Source organism: Amblyomma maculatum, chromosome 9 (assembly GCF_055883805.1).
Source record: "Amblyomma maculatum isolate TAMU_Amacu chromosome 9, ASM5588380v1, whole genome shotgun sequence".
NCBI lineage: Eukaryota > Metazoa > Arthropoda > Arachnida > Ixodida > Ixodidae > Amblyomma > Amblyomma maculatum.
Genome location: NC_139352.1, coordinates 110,710,210 through 110,727,571, shown reverse-complemented (window position 1 = coordinate 110,727,571; position 17,362 = coordinate 110,710,210). Strand labels below are relative to the sequence as shown.

At 48.6% G+C, this 17,362-nt stretch overlaps 1 protein-coding gene across 1 annotated transcript in view; it reads left to right on the top strand.

Moving 5' to 3' along the window:
• Window positions 1-17,362, top strand: part of LOC146180153 (luciferin 4-monooxygenase-like) — an 80,489-nt gene that overhangs the window by 21,414 nt on the left and 41,713 nt on the right. The window contains exon 2 of the mRNA XM_084580334.1: window positions 13,495-13,702. Within this exon, the coding sequence (XP_084436460.1) occupies window positions 13,495-13,702 (208 nt within the window). The remainder of the gene's footprint in view (window positions 1-13,494; window positions 13,703-17,362) is intronic.

Genomic DNA, 17,362 nt, shown 5'->3' with positions numbered 1-17,362 from the left:
TTCTGTTTATGTCTAACAGAATTGTAGGTATATTAACTTCTGCCTGGTCGGCTTTCCCTGTGATAGCGCCATTACTTGCATTCGGTCTGCAAGACCCACACTTCCATGTTTTCCTAAACGATTCTCGTTTCCCCTTGAGGGTTTCATCAGTCACACCCGAGCAAGCGCCCGAGTGGAAGGAAAAGTCGCACGCGCAGCATGTCAGTTGTGAGTGCTCTTCAGACAGCACTCCTCTACACGCGCAACAACGGGACATGTCAAAAACTAGACCGGTAAAAGCAGAAATGTATCAACAAGAATTTTTGTTTCTTTGGCAGCAGCGGCAGGTTTGGACTGAAGGTATAAGAAAAGTGACCAACCTGGAAAATCACAGAGGAGCGTTAGGCGAGGTGCGTCACACGAGCTGCCGCTGCTGCCAAATGCGAGCAAAAAAAACGCCCACAGTAGACGAAGCTGATAAGGCAACGATGTGTCGCCGCTGTCGCCCAGGAATGCCACGAATGGTGGAGAAGCTTCTTGTTGCGTGAAGAAGGGCGCCAACGTCAAAACGGCAGTCCCGAAGTAGCAGCCTCCAGAACAGCGCACGTCCAAGGGCACACAGATGCAGAGGCCAGGAAAGCGGCAGCAACACGAAAGTAGACGAAGCCGATAAGGCAACGATGTGTCGCCGCTGTCGCCCAGGAATGCCACGAATGGTGGAGAAGCTTCTTGTTGCGTGAAGAAGGGCGCCAACTTCAAAACGGCAGTCCCGAAGTAGCAGCCTCCAGAACAGCGCACGTCCAAGGGCACACAGATGCAGAGGCCAGGAAAGCGGCAGCAACACGAACTGGAAAATCACAGAGGAGCGTTAGGCGAGGTGCGTCACACGAGCTGCCGCTGCTGCCAAATGCCTCGTGTGTTACGTTGTCGAATGCCCCTTTGAGATCCAGGGCGAGCACGATTTTGTCGTTTCTTGTGCATGTGATGGGGTTCAGTATTTCGCGGTCGAGTTGAAGCAGGACATCCTGTGCGGATCTGTGTGGGCGAAATCCGAACATGGTGTCCGCGAAAGTGTTGTGTTGTTCAAGGTACTCAGACAGCCGATCCCGCACCATCGTCTCCATCAATTTGCCCACACACGAGGTGAGAGAGATGGGTCGGAGGTTGTCCGTGTCGATTGGTTTCCCAGCTTTGGGAATAAAGTGGACGAGAGCCGTCTTCCATTCAATGGGAAGGGGGGTTTCCCCTGTCCAGATTGCATTGATATAGTCAAGAAGGCACTGGTGCGCCGCGTCAGGGAGGTTCGCCAGAAGTTTAACGGTGACCTTGTCCCTGCCTAGCGCAGTGCCCTTCTTCATTTTGGCCAGACTGGCCCGCAGATCGTGGAGCCGGAATGGGTTATCCAACTCCAAGTTTTCCCTGCCTGCATAGGAATAGGCCGATCCGCGGGGGTCCTGAATTGTGCACAGGTAGCGATCGCGTAGCGCCACTGCCAGCTGCATTGTGTTTCCTTGGAATGAGTGCATGGCTTTGTGTAGGTGTTTTTGCGTTTCCGTGCGTGTCTGTGTTGGATTGATGAGGGCTCGGAAGAGCCGCCACGTGTTGCGGCTCGACATTTGCCTCGCCGCCGTGTTGCAACGGTCCACCCAGTTAGAATCAGCGAGTTGGGCCGCGTACTCTGCTGCCTGCCTGGTGAGATCCGCAATGCGAGCTTTCAGCTTCTTGTTGTGTTTCTGACGCTTCCAGCGGCGCGTGAGGCCACGGCGTGTTTCCCAGAGATGCAGGAGGTGGTTGTCCACGTCCGTAACTACCTCTGTGAGCTGTATTTGTTTCTCATGTGAGTGAAGGTGCGCCATGACTGACTGGGACCAGGTCGTGTAGCCCTGCTCTGTGATGTTCGTGTTAGTTTCTGTTGGGAAATTTTGGCGAAAGGTAGTCCAATCGGGGATGCGGGCTTTCGTTGTGGGGCGCTTCAGGGGGCGTGTGTAAACTGTTGTGTTGAGGATACAGTGGTCGCTACCGAGGGTCTCCTCGGTGTTGATCCAGTCTGCGTGTCTTATGTTGCGAGTGAAGGTGAGGTCCGGGCATGTGTCTCGGGTCACCGAGTTGCCTACGCGGGTGGGAAATGCTGGGTCGGTGTGGAGGGTGACGCCCAATGTGGACGCCAGTTCTGCCAGCATGCGTGCACGCACTTCCTCCTTACGATAACCCCATAGCTGGCTAGGGGCGTTGAAGTCACCCACAATCAGCTGAGAATCACGACCCGCCTCTTTAAGCGCACGGCTAAAGAGGCCCGCTAAGGTCACTCGCTTTATTTTCGGGGAGCAGCATACGTTAAGCACGTGCAGGGCAGGATCCGATCGCCTAAGAGGGAGGATCCTCACCATCATGTATGAATAGGGTATGTTGAGATCGAGGTCAATTTCGATGGCTGTGTATGATTTGTGCACGAGGAGACACGACAAAGGGTCATGCTGGAACGTCGCGTAATTAGTCAACTTGGCTGCCGCTCCTGGCTCTTGGAGGGCGACCACGGCGGGCAAAGCCTCGAATGTTTCGAGGTAGAGACGCAGGTTCGCGCGTTTCTGCCGAGCCTTAAAGCCTCTACAGTTCCACTGCGTTACGGTTATGGAATTGTGAGCTTTGGGAGGAGAGGAACGCGTGTTAAGCCGTCCTGCCATGATCAGGAACGGAAATGATAGATGGGGGGTTATGAGACTCCGACCCAGAGCCAGCACCGGGTGGGGGTGCGGGTTTGGAGTCCTCTGATTTCGCATCTGTGGGACTGACGACAATTTTCTTGTGCCTGTTGAAGGCTTGGATCCCTTCGAGCCGCTGGCTCGTTCGGGTGGTTGACTTCATGCAGCGGGTGATGGCTGCAGGGACCGATGCCTTACATTTGGTCTCCAAGCAGCCCATGGCCGCTTCTACCATTTTCTGGAAATGGGAGGTGAGGCGCGCCTCCATCGCGGCCATTGCCGACGCGAACGCGGGCGGCAATTCGGGCTCACTCTCCATGGCGTCGGGACTCGAGACACCCGTCACAGCGGACAGTTTCTCCTCTAAATTTTGAATTTTGGCGAGCAGTTGCCCGATCTGCGCTTTAAGCTGCTCATTTTGCCTGCGGCTTTCGACATCAACGCCGTGTATCGAGGAAGGGGAAGCGAGTGAGGATGAGGGAACGCAGGAGGCGGCCCGCGCCCAGCTGCTCACCTGAGGGTTTTGTTGCTGCGCCGGGGCCCGGGATCCGGCAGCGCCATCTGGATTGAGGGCGGGGAAGTGCTTAGCATCGTCTCCGTTGGGGGGCGGTGGCGGCGTCTGCTTCTTTTTCTTGTTTTTCTTCTTCCTCTTCCCCTTCTTCCCAGTTGACGACTGTAAGGGAGAGGAGAGTCTGTGTTCACGTCACTTTGGTGTGAGCCGGTGGTAGGATCGCACTGTGGCGCTCCGCCATTGGCTCTGCCGGTGGAGTGACCTTGCTTGCTTTCAGACGCTGGCGTCTCAGGTCCTTCAGGTTGCGAAGGTCTGGCTCCGGCAAGATGGAGTCGGCGAAATTTGGCCGTGCAATCTCTCGATCCCGTGGGGTGGGCTAATCCACAGATTGCACAGGTCGGGTTGCATTCGTGTGGCGCAGGACCGTCCTGCGTCACAGTCACAGTTTGGCCGCAAAGGCCGCACCTTGGCGAGTTTGGCGTGAGGCAAATGTCCGAGCGGTGTCCCACAGCACCACACTTTACACATGCCGGCACAGTTCGCTTATATTCTCGGACGGGTGTAAGTTCCCCGTTGTAGTGGACGTATCGCGGGACCACCTTTCCCACAAATGTGATGAGCGCGATGGTTGATTTTCCGAGCCGGCGGATGCTGGCGATCTGGCCTCCTCGCCAGACAATTTGGGCAGTGAGCGTCGCGCTTGTTTCATCGTCGGCGATGCCCCCGATGATACCGCGGCACACGTCTCCGGTAAGCTTTAAATTCCCGTGCACTGGTAGGGGGCCTTTACAAGTTGGCAAATTAAATTCGCCGATGAGGCGATCGGCGAGGTCTGGATTTCGTGTCCCTACAACAAGCAGATTCTGCTCCCATGCGGGTACAATGTCGAGAACATTGTCGGCAGCAGAAATGCCTAGGTGCGAGTTCAGTGCCTTGCCTAGCTCACCGCGTCGGAAGGTGTTCCTCAGGTCCGCGGTGACCCTGGGCTTGATGATGACAACATAGTCTTGAGGGTGCATCCGTGGCATAGGACGGGGCTTCCACAGACACGGCTTAGCTTGGTTTCGAAGCGATGAGGCAGATTCGTGCGCTGGCGCTTGCTGCTTGGTTTGGGACGCCGCCGGTGTGGCAGCGGCTGTGTTGGAGCCGGCTCTGGAACGCCGGCTGACAAGTTGAAAAAGCTCCTCGTGCTTGAAACGGGCAGGTTCCGTCACAGCTTCAGGTTGGACAGTCGAAACAGTCTTCCAGACCATTTCGGAAGGGTCGTATCCCCTCAGAGAAGCTTGAGAAGCCATCTTGATAGGTGACGAGGGTGAGTCACTGCCTCCGGGAGCGATGCAGCCGTTAGGCCTAGCGCCAACTCCTCGTGGCAGAGTGAAAATCTCCCCTCGCTAAATGAAAATTGGGCCACCTGGCTATATTTGGCGTTCACAGTATCCTGATGATGTTAGGAATACAGTAGCACAAAATTCAAGAGGGCCCGAGTTGATACGCCGCAATAATTAGCGAAACTTGACGGAGCCGATGTGGCATGCGTCCGCTCGCAGTCACAGCAGCAGCAAGAGTCCCCTGCATGACAGATTCCAGTAGCTTGGCATTGAAAGCAGTGCCTCGGTCCGCTATTATAACTGTCGGGGCGCCGTGCCTCAGGACTATACGTTCGATGAAAAAGCTCGTTGCCTCGATTGCCGTACCACGCTGGAGGGCCTTCGTTTCAGCGTAACGCGTGAGGTAATCTGTAGCGACAATTATCCACCTGTTGCCGGAATTAGAAATTGGAAAAGGACCCACCAGATCCATGCCAACTTGTTCGAATGGGCATCTTGGCACTTGAACAGGATGCAGTAAACCGGCCGGTTTCACAGGCGGTGTTTTCCTTCGCTGGCAATCATGGCATGTTCTCACGTAATGTCGTACTGCGGCCGCAAGGTTTGGCTAGTAATAACTCTTCTTAATTCGGGCCAGAGTTCGAGCATACAACATGTGACCCGCGGTGGGCTCGTCATGACATGCCTGTAAGATTTCTTCGCGAAGAGACTGTGGTACGACGAGGAGGTAATCTCTTCCCGTCGGAGCGAAGTTGATCTTGGATAAGAAATTGTTTCGCATGCAAAACGATGAATGCGTTCTGGCGAAGAGACGGGAAACTTCTGTAGTGCGCGCTTCCAGAAAATCGATAAGTGGTGCGAGAGCCGGATCGTTACGTTGCTGCTGCGAAACAGTGAGCGCGTCGACGGCTGCGATAAGGGGAAAGTCTGGTTCTTCGTCTTCCCGCGCAGCCTCGACAGGTGAACGGGACAAGCAGTCAGCGTCGTTGTGCTGACGTCCAGACTTATACACGATGGTCATGTCGAACTCCTGTAGCCGTAAGCTCCATCGTGCAAGGCGTCCGGAGGGGTCTCGCAAGTTTGTTAACCAGCACAAAGAATGGTGGTCACTCACAACCCGAAAGTGCCGGCCATAAAGATAGGGTCGAAATTTCATCACCGCCCGTACAACAGCCAGACATTCTTTTTCGGTGGTGGAATAGTTCGATTCGGCACAGGGCAAAGTCCGGCTGGCGTATGCGATAACTCGCTCGGCACCGTCTTGCCACTGGACGAGTACAGCGCCTAGACCCAAGTTTCTGGCATCTATGTGGACCAGAATCTCGGCATTCGCATCGAAATGGGCAAGCACAGGTGTTGTCTGCAAGCGGTGCCGTAACTCGTCGAATGCCTTTTGCTGTTCGTCCGTCCAGGTGAAGGTGACATCATCCCGGGTGAGACGTGTCAACGGGGCGGCAATGCGCGAAAAGTTTTCAATAAATCTGCGGTAATAGGCGCAGAGGCCCAAGAAACGGCGAACTGTCTTCTTGTTACATGGAATAGGGAATTTGGTGACGGCTGTTGTTTTAGCGGGATCGGGACGAACTCCCCGATGGCTGACGACGTGGCCCAAGAACAGGAGCTCTTCATAGCCAAAGTGACACTTTTGTGGTTTTAACGTGAGGCCCGCAGATCTGATAGCCCGTAGCACAGCGGAGAGACGTTGGAGGTGTTCCTCGAACGTTGGTGAAAACACAACAACGTCGTCCAGGTAGACTAGACACATCTGCCATTTAAGACCAGATACAACTGCGTCCATCATTCGCTGAAATGTCGCTAGAGCGGAGCACAATCCGAAATGTAGGACTTTGAATTCATAAAGTCCATCGGGTGTGACAAACGCTGTCTTCTCGCGATCACGTTCATCGACTTCCATCTGCCAGTAACCGCTCTTAAGATCAAGCGATGAAAAGTAGCGCGCATGGCGCAGCCGGTCTAATGAGTCATCAATGCGTGGCAGCGGGTAGACGTCTTTTTTTGTGACCTGATTGAGCTTACGGTAGTCCACACAGAACCTTAAACTTCCGTCTTTCTTCTTAACGAGGACAACAGGCGAAGCCTAGGGACTCCTCGATGGCTGTATGACACCGTCATTTAGCATCTCGTCTACCTGCTGGGCAATGACTTCGCGTTCCCGCGGTGACACTCAGTAGGGGTTCTGTCGGACTGGTCGGGTGCGGTCGTCGGTTATTATGCGGTGCTTAGTCAAGGGCGTCTGTTCAAACCGCGGAGGCGGATGAGAAGCAGTCTTGGAACTGAAAGAGTAGCCCGACGAGTCTTTCCTCCTCTGCCGGTGATAGAGCGGGATTCACATCAGGGTCGAAGTTGGGCGTTCGCTGGCAGACGTGTTGGTCTGAAGAACAAAGCAGTCGTGGGCAGCTTCTGCGACACCTTCAAAGTAAGCTACCGTGGTGCCTTTAGCGATGCGTTGCCGTTCGTTTACGAAGTTCGTAATCAGCACGTGAGCTAGACCATTAGTCAGATGAACTATACCGCGTGCAACACAGACTCCATGATGTAACAGAAGCTCTGTGTTCTGTTCGGCAACACCGGCAGCACAGGACTGGTCGTCGCACCTGACTGTGACGAGAGCAGACGAACGTGGCGGCATGGATACATCCGTGTCAACGATGCGTAAAGGTGCGTGGCGTCGTTCTGAGTCAGCGGTCATCGTTGCAGGCGTCGAAAACGTTACAGTACGGCGAGGAACATTAATAATGGCCCCATGCTCACGTAAAAAGTCCATGCCAAGTATGAGGTCCTTGCAGCAGTGCGGCAGGATAACAAAAACGGCTGCAAAGGCTGAACCGGCGATGGCTACTCGGGCAGTTCATCGTCCGATCGGCGTCATAAGGTGACCGCCAGCAGTACGAATTTGCGGCCCGAGCCATTCAGTTTTCACCTTGGAGAGCCGATCTGCGAAATTCTTGCTTATTATTGAAAAGTCTGCTCCGGTGTCCACCGAAGCGGTTACTGGGTGTCCGTCGACGAGAACGGAAAAGTCGGCGCTAACAACGTGATCAGCTTGGGGTTGATTGGGAGTTTCGGGTTCTTGGGGCGGCGGAGGCATCGTAGTCACAGCATCGGGCTGAGTCGTCACGGGAGGCTCTTCGGGACATCGATTCCGTTCGTCAGCAACCTGCCCTCCTGAGGTCGCCGCCTTCAGTTTCCCCGGTGTGGGCTTGGCGACCGGCGCATTGGCGACCGGCGCCTCGGCACATGAGCCGGGTTCTAGTGATTAAATTGCGCCACTCGCTCGAACTGGTCGATCCAGTCGTCGACATCTTCCCCAGTACCACCATGAAAACTGGGGGCCATACGAGGCTGCTGAAGCAGCAACTGATGCTGACTTGCCTGGTCCATTGCAGAAGTCTCTAACTGCTGGTCAGCTGGCGTCGGTTCAGGTAGAGGAGCGAATTCCGGCGCCAGACCCCGGAGGCGACGGCTGCAGCGATGAACGGGTGTAGATACGAGCGGAAGCCGGTTGGGACTCGATGAGCGGCTGCGAGACGCCCGAGACATGTAGTTCAAGGCCTCACCTCCACCAGTGTCACGTAGCCGTTTAGGCCCGTAACCACAAGGTTGGGTTTTAACGGGGGGTTGAGCAGCTAGCAGGCGCAGAAGAGCAGATTCGGAGCACCGAGAGACGGCTAACTTCAGCTTCTTGAGTTCAGCTTCTTCTCGAACGCCACGGGGCCACTTCTTCGAGTCCGCGCACGAGACTCTCGATGAGCAGCCGCCTAGCGGCTGCTGTTGCACACGCTACATTATATATATATATATATATGTGTGTGTGTGTGTGTGTGTGTGTGTGTGTGTGTGTGTGTGTGTGTGCGTGTGTGTGTGTGTGTATGTGTGTGTGTGTGTGTGTGTGTGTGTGTGTGTGTGTGTGTGTGTGTGTGTGTGTGTGTGTGTGTGTGTGTGTGTGTGTGTGTGTGTGTGTGTGTGTGTGTGTGTGTGTGTGTGTGTGTGTGTGTGTGTGTGTGTGTGTGTGTGTGTTAAAAAAGAGAGCGAGAGAGCAGTAGTGATTTTTTTTCAAGCCGGTTGTTTTACATTCGTTACAAGCTACTATTACAAATGACTGCCGCACAGACATTCGGTTTTAAAAAATGCGTAATGATTTGAGCTGCGAAATACTGTAGCAGCACTTAAATGAGGTGTCACATATTTCGTTCTTACCTACGGAAGCTGAACCCTTTGACCATCGTCACTACGATGAGAAGGTTGCTAACTCCGGCTATGGCATGGAAACACATGTGTAATATATCCCAAGCGTGTAATATAGGTGTAGATAAAAATGACCCCGGAAAAGATGTCCCCGAAAGAACCAGCCTTGGAAAAAATGTCCCGGGAGAAACGGCCTGTGAAGAAGCGGCTACTAGGAAAACAACTTCCCCAAGGCAAAACCTGGGCCTAAAATAATATCTTTTCCATTCAAATGAAAACAAAAGATGCACAATTATGGCATTCATTCTAGGCTTTGAGTTAAATGTTATTATCATTTGGAACCTTCGTCCTCTGGGCGCCCGAGATGTTTAAACGAACTGCGTAAGAGCATGGTAAATAACCATTAGGCTCTTTATACGTTGCGTGGCTCCGAGCTCCGCAGCTCGTTAAGCAGTCATAAAACAGGTGTAATCAGCTTTTTAATACTGCTAACTGAGAAAGGTACAAGCGGGTCGGCGTGTAGTGGTCTCGGGAAGCCACGCAAAGTAGAAAGCTCCACTAGGACTACCTCCCGAACCTTCTGGTGATGAGGCTCAATCGCTCTTCTGATGATGGTGTAAGCAGGACCAGGTTTAATCTGCCGTGCACCCTGGCCACCTTAAAGCATTACTCCAAGCTTCTGGTCCGGTAAAGCCAGTGTTCAGCTCGCTTTTTTTTTCGCAAACAAAGCGAAGTCGAGGCTCTGTCACTGTATTACCACTACCATTACTTTTTTGTGTTATGTCACCGCTGTGTTATAAATTATTCACCGCTAACACCTCGGAGTACCACAGCTTCATCATCATCATCATCAGCCTGATTATACCCACTGCAGGGCGAAGGCCTCTCCCATAATTCTCCACTTAACCCGGTTCTGTGCTAGCTGCATCCACCTGATTCACCCTAAACATGCCTTTACGTCCATAACGAGTTTTGAATGCTGAACGCATAAAAGAGACTGTTGCCTAGTATCAATTAGTGCCATGGTGGCGATGTCGTCAACGAATACTTCGAGTTTGTTCTTTAACATAATTACAGGTAGAGGTATTGGAAACGTTGATTCCCCGACAACCTCACTCCCATCGGCCGCATCTTCTAGTTTCCAGAAGGGGAAGAACGGCGCCGAGGAGACGGTGAACGTCGCTGCCTTTGGGTTGGCGGTGTCAGGCTGTGATCGGAAGCAGGCGATCACATATGTACCGGGCAGTATGTGTCCAAAGTCGGTTTCGCGTAAAATTCAGTGTCGAGACGATCAGAAATGTTGGGCAGCGGGCGATGGTCTTGTGGCAGCAGGCCCCGCCTACGGCAAAACCGGGAGATGAGTCCGGTCATGCCACAGCTATATCACACAGGTTTCTGACACCACCGGTCCGAGTAAAAGTTTGTGGAAACTTGTTCTGGTTGGCGGTTGTATTCGGGCCGGTGTCGCTGACGAACTACCTCGCGTGTACACGTGGTTCTTCGGCCCCTCCGTGACTGAGAAGAGATTGAATCGTCATGCTGCCTGCTCTCGCTAAAGTGTGGCGCATTTAAAGCCGGAGTCCAGGAAGTTGATCGGGTCGCGGGTGCCAGCAGCGCGCAATCGCCATACTGGTGTTCATCCCGGTGCGCAGAATCTTTGTTGCGCAGCAGTTTTGCTCGCACGATCCGGCGTATGAGATCAGCCTAACAGCACCAACATCAACGCTTGCGACGGATGTGACATTAGCAAATCGCCTAAATTTAGGTGTGATGCGGCGCAACTTCAAGGTTTCGAAAGTGCGGCAGTGCCCGATGACGTCCGCTTTCGAGTTCAAATTGTCTTTACTGATAAGGAACGCATAGACATCTTCAGCGATTCCTTTGAGCAAGTGCCCCACTTTATCTTCCTCGGACATTTAAAGGTTCACAATCTTGCACAATTTGACAACGTCCTCGATATATGCTGTGCATGTCTCGCCAGGTACTTGGGCTTGCTGCAACAACGTTTGTTCTGCGTGTTTCTCCTTCGCGGATCCGTCGCCAAAGCATTTCTTTATCTCTTCTGTGAAACAATTCCAGCTGATAAGTGAGTCTTCATGATTATAAAATCTAACTAGGGCAGTGCTCTCCAAAATAAACCCTACGTTCGCTTGGGACGTCCGCGACTCGCATTTGTGATTGTGCTTTGACGAACACCTGCATTTCGATTTCTTCAACACCTTCCAGGAACAAGGCCTTTTCTTTGGAAAACATGCTTTAGTTAGCAGCTTATAGAATTTCGCAAATTGACCAATAACGAATTAATATGTCGGAGCGGCAATACAATGCCGTACCGGAGGCTCGACACATCTCTCACGCGACTCTCCATTCGTGCTGCTGGTTTCATGAATGCTAACCGAATATTAGCACAAATGAAGCGCAACCATTTCATAAAATAGGACAAACAGTACGTCTGTCTTCACTGTTCCTGGATTTCACCTGCCTCCCTAGCCGGTTATGTCTCCCTCAGCACAGGCATTACGCATGTCACATACATTATCGTGCTTTTTCTCTACTAGCATTCGTGATAGTGAAGAAACGCCTCTTTCGGTCTTTCGACTGCAACATTTTCTTTAGTAATTTCGTTATATAAATTGGGAAGGGCAAGAGTGGGATAGAGGAAATTTAAAAAAAGTTTCTTCAGTATGTACTTCTCAGCCTTGAACCAGTAATCCTGTGGCCCAAAAAAGATATCAAAGCGCAGTACAAGTAAAAACTACAATGCGGGGTGGATGATTAGTCACCACTTAAAACAGATTTCGTGCAGATACACCTTTCTTAAAAAGGGCACAGGCATTACAAAGGGTCCTCATAAGGAATATATCTGCAGGGGAAAAATTCGTAAACCCTTTCAGCTGACGAAAAGATTCTAAGGCGAGGCATAAGTATCTGCCCTACAAACAACAACTTTAATGAATATCAACTTCACCGAGATACAACTGAATTCGCGAGAAGAATGCTTATAAAGGGATTCTATGCCAGAAACCCAAATAATGTGCCGGAAGCCTCAGACTTACTCAGAGCCTCGAGCACATGGCTTCCTGATGGAGAGCGCAGCCTCGAACTTGAACTGTAGTATTAATTCCGTCTGAAAACAAATTATTGAAAAAACAAAGCTAGCTCGACGGTTTAAAAATCTCTATAACTGAAAGAGCAACTGTTCACAGCCTAGTTTCTAGAACTGACAAATTTATCAAGCGTGCCGACAAAGATGGCAGCATAGTGATTCTTCCAGTTGAAAATTACACAAAAGAGGCTATAGACAACTTAAGAACTGTTGCCACTATGCAAAGTTAAATACCGATCCGACAGAATAGTTCAGTGAAGTCATCCTGAATACAATAGGAGATCTATTCGCCAGAGAACTGATTAACGAGATTGACTATAAATTTCTTAAGCCATCAAACAAACAAGCAGTTAGATTCTACCTACTTCCCAAGGTCCACAAGGTTTCCGTAGTTGCATTGTTTTCCACAGACATACGAGGATGACAGACTGTTTCTACCAATAATACGCAAACAGAAATCTTCTCAATGTTCCTAAATCACCACCTAGCAGACCTCACGACACAGCTTCCTTCGTTTGTGCAGGACACACCGCACTTTCTCCAATTTAGGGAGCGTATAATAACATTACCAATCTTGCAGATGGATGTATACTTGTCGCACTTGACGTCACTGCACTCTACATTAATATTCCTATGAATGAAGGTATCGACGCCCTCTCTCGAATATTAATCAACAACCCTCATTCGCATGCCTCTGAAGTTTATCTATTGCTCCTTGAACTAGTCCTAACTTTAAATTATTTCGAGTTCGATTCATCCCATTATTTGCAGATATTTGGAACCAGCATGAGTACTCTACTCGCGCCAACTTACGCGATGTTATTCATGCGAATTATACTACACGATTTGTTTTCAAAAAGGGCTCAAGCCGCCGTCATGCTGCTCTATCACTGAGTTATGGCACGAAGAACAATCGTGGCAGTGCACCGAACTACTGTAGTCTATTTCTAACTGCCACTCGCCACCTGCTCTTATAAATTTATTTGCAGCTCGCGTGACTATCGAGATTTATCTAGCTTGGTTGTTGTCACACACATTTGCCGGTTCAATGTTCTTTAAAATTGTACATGATTTTCGTTTGTAATCTGGAATTCCAGCTGCTCATGTCTACACCGGCTGATTCTGTGTTGGGTAACCGCGCAGCGTTTTAGTCTTTTTTTGTTTCGCCGACTTGTCATTCTTCTATGGCACAGGTCAAGACAATAGAGGGTGCGTTAGAGATTTGCCTATAGTAATCTCATCCCTTGTTTTCAGCCTAATCAGAAAGACGTGACCATATGGTAACATATCTCCCTTTTTTTTACGGATTTAACATCACACATGAACTAAATATGGTAATCTAAAGGGCGAAAATACTTGTTGCAAGGAGGCTGCCTAAGCGAAATTAGCGCACAGGATAAAAGAAGAGATTTGCAATGGCTGTGCATTCAAGCCTAGAATAGAAAACCAATGGTGAATATATATGACCGAAGCTCTTTGATCTTTGTGCCATGCCATACGCCGAAAAAATGGTACGCGACGGTGCCGCAGTTTTTATCTTGAAAACAATTCTTGCCATCCAAAGATTGCATTAAAATGCACCTTATGAGTGGAAAAGCTTCTGTCTTGCCTTGAGGAAAGGAGACGAATATTTTGTCCTCACTCATCGTGGCATGGTTTTCCCAGATTGATACCAAGTCGGGCTCACGGTACACCTTCGGTGACATGTTGGATGCTTGTCGTCGGGTGGCGGTCGGTCTTCGAGGACGTGGCCTGCGGGTGGGAGACGTGGTCGCTTTCCACGGTGTCAACAGCTGCGAGCTACTAGTCGCTATATGCGGCACTTTCTTCGCTGGTGGCACCGCCGCTCTGATCAAGACAAACCTCACGGAAGGTATTGCTGGAGTCGCACTGGTCTCTGTGTACTACATGTAGTTTTGTTGCGTCCTCAGCAGTTTGAGACTGCTAAAGTGAAATTGTGAGAGTAGAACTCAGATACGTAAAACACAATCAGTAAGACATATTGCGAAAATTCGAAATACGAACGACATCTGTGCTTGTGCCTAAAATATTTAAACATAATTTGCAGCGGTCATTGAAATTATGTAGCAGTTGTTATTACGCAACAGGTTTAGAGGGTCTAGATAAAATGTCTGTCTAGCTACAGGCGATGAAAAAGCAAATATTGCTTAATGAACATGCAAGACACCTCTGCCTTCACGAGAATACGTTCTACTTTAGCAAACAAATGTTCCTATAAAATTTCAAACTGTGTCTCATAGGAGCACAAGGAAAAACGTGCTTTTTGATTTTGTCTGCGTTCTCGTATTCGAGAGTAATATCCAAAGCTCCACGGATGGTCGAATCCCGGCAATGTCTCCTAATATCTTGAAAACGGCGACTATTCATGAAATGTGACTGAGCCGGTTTCAAGCTTTGATCTTGAACAAGATTAGGCGCGCAGTCGTCGAAAGCAATTGACTCCACAGATGCTTATCCTGAAAAAAAATTTGGTCACGAGCTGAGGTGAGCAGCAATACCATTCAAAAAGCTTACCAACGCACTCTGCTGGACTATATAATCGGTCCAACGTCAGAACGTATAGTAACCAGGAATTGCACTTTCTACCCTACAGAGATACCTTCATCTTCGCCATTGTCATGTTCACCGCTATTCAATCGCTTTGCAAAATTACCTAGTTTCAAATCGGGCATTGGTTGATTTCATACACCATCCATCGTTGCGAACAAATTTATACGTCCAATATTCAGCTCCTTATATACGTCAATATTATAAAGTGGTGAATGGCACACACTTGCCTAGAGGCTGAGGATAAAAACACAATAAATGTCAGAACAATTTGTAGTTTAAGGAATTCCCGGCTGAAGCGGGGACAAATTCTTCTGTGAATAAAGATGAGTCAAATTCAGGTACCGTCAGGAGAGTGCACTGTGAGTACAAGTCTAGTCACTCTCACGAGAAATCCACATATTACATCTGGTAAGTTGTAACGTTCGAAATATCAACCTTACCCGGAAGTTCAATCTCTGAAACTTAATATCAACCCTTGAGCTAGTTGACCATACGCATGCAATACGTAGTAAAAGTACTCTCGCAAAGAACATTGCGTAGGCCCTTCGTTTTCACCGATATTTTGGCGCATTTATTGCTAATTTTACATCCTATACAACAATATCATTCACTTCAGTTAGTTTGAAATTATATTTTCTTTTCTTTGAGCAGCTTGAGCATTGAATGTCTGGTCAATACCCCCGGCTTGCTCTCACTTTTTCAGAGCAGTATATTCTTACTGCTTTCATAAAGAAAGAAATCTGTTATCATGGGTCACACTGCCTTGATTGCATACCATTTTCGTTTGATAGTTTTGCATCTACAGATAACTTTGATGCCGTTTATAGTTTTCATTGTTTTTCTTGTTTTAGTAATGATAAATCGAACATAACAAAGGATGAGCTTTGATTTATCCAAATCGAGGGATAGAAAAACATATTTTATTTTAGTTAGTTGAGTTCAACCTACTAAAGCGACTCAGGCTTTCTTTCATGATAAAAATATTGCCCCAAATAAAATAAAGCTTAAAGCACAAACATTCTTATTGGTGCCCCCAAGCAGCGTATTGATGTCGGGATATTAAGAAGCTCTTAAAACGAGGATAAAACAAACAAATAAATGAAAGTAGATGGTATAAGTAGAAAGGTTCCGCACCCGACAATGCAATCGCAGATGAATCCTTTATTCTTCGTGGCTAATGTACGACAGAATGCCCGCACTTCCGGTTTTGCCATTTAGTTCCCCTCAGCAATAAGGGCAAGTAACTACTTCAGTACGTCCACGAATGCAACCTAAACGACAGTCTACATACCGGAGAACGTGGTATATCACTTTCATGTTAACAACTGTCGGGATAGGCGAAAACAAATTGTGGGAGGAGTTTGCCCTTCAGTGCACGTTACTGGGTAGATGATCATGATGGTGTGAAATGATGCCACATAGTACAAACTTCTCCGACAAGATAGGTGTTCTCGAAGTTGTAGAGTATCACCTATTATAAAAACGTCCGTTATGTACTTTTCAAAGAAGAAATCTCTGGATGCGAAAGTTCATTTTTGAAAGCCAGATATAACAATTCACATTTTTCGTATGCGTAGTGTACCGCTCTTCAAATGCTGATGATATAAAAATTTCTAAACTACACGAAAATATTAGGCTACGAGGTAAAAATGTTATAATGAATGTTGACCAACTTTCCTTCACTGGACTGGAACCACAGCCATTATAGAATCTTCTTCAAGAGCGATACCGTTTTATGTAGTATGGTCTCTCAATCATGGAGCAAGCGGCGCACAAATCTTGGCAGGGAAACAACATTTGGATCTTTTATTCATTTCTCAACTATTTCAGGCAGCGTCTCTGAGAATTGAAAACAGATTATCGGACCAGAAGATAATTTTCTTTTTTACCACATCACCATTTAAACAAACGAAAATACCTGAAACTGTCGACTGTCACTTTTAAGAACGTGTTTTCTTGACGAGTTGACACCTCAATTGTTAGCCACCAACACCTGGCTTTAACGAAGCTGGAAAACATGCCGAAGCTTTGAAATAGAGTTTGTGGTGCAATTAATATCTTGTATCGGCAAGTTTGTCCCTTCAAATTACGTTTACTTGCTAAGCCGCAACCCATGGATACTCAAAGAAATGAGCCATATTAAACGCGAAACTTGGAGACTACGTAAAATATCTGAAGCAAGAAATAGTTACTACTCCCATGGTCTTAAGGAATTTATTAGCAGCAATGTCTAAAAGTATTGGCGCGATTTGACAGAAAATCATGGTGTCAAGAAAATAAATATAGGCGACACTGCAAGCAGTGACGCTTGAGAGATCGAGGAACTATTAAATACCTTTTTTCAGAGCATTTCACAAAGGCCTGGATGCCACGAACATCTGCGTTCAAACTGCACAGAATCGCAAAGTATTAAATTCCCTCTGGAGGGAATAGTTGTCACGCTTCTTAAACGTGCCAATGCCAAGTTCCAAATGCTTTAATAGAGCTTTACGCCGAACAGATAGCTTCATTTTGACTCACATTTTTATTTTCCAGTTATCACTTGACTCAGGTGTAATACCAGAAGCCTGGCGGAAAGAACGTGTTGTTGCAGTTTATAAAAAGGATGAACCGATGCCTGCAGCGAACTATCGACGAATGTCGATCACAAGCGTGTGCTGTAAAAAGCTGCAACTTACAGCATCATATATTCCACGACATTTAGACGACAACCAGTTATTGTCGGTATTCCAACATGGATTTCCAAAAAGCTTCATCTATTACAAAACTGTTTTCACTGTGCATAAGCTTTGACGCTTAGATGGTTTGTTCCTTGGCTTCCCCAGGGCCTTCGGCTGAGTTTCACGGGCCAAATTGGTTATTAAGCAGCAACGTGTTGATCTTCTTTCAACTATTGTTCAATGGGTCACACACTACCTTAGTGATAGGAAACAGTACCACCTGATTAGTTAGTTTAGTTTAT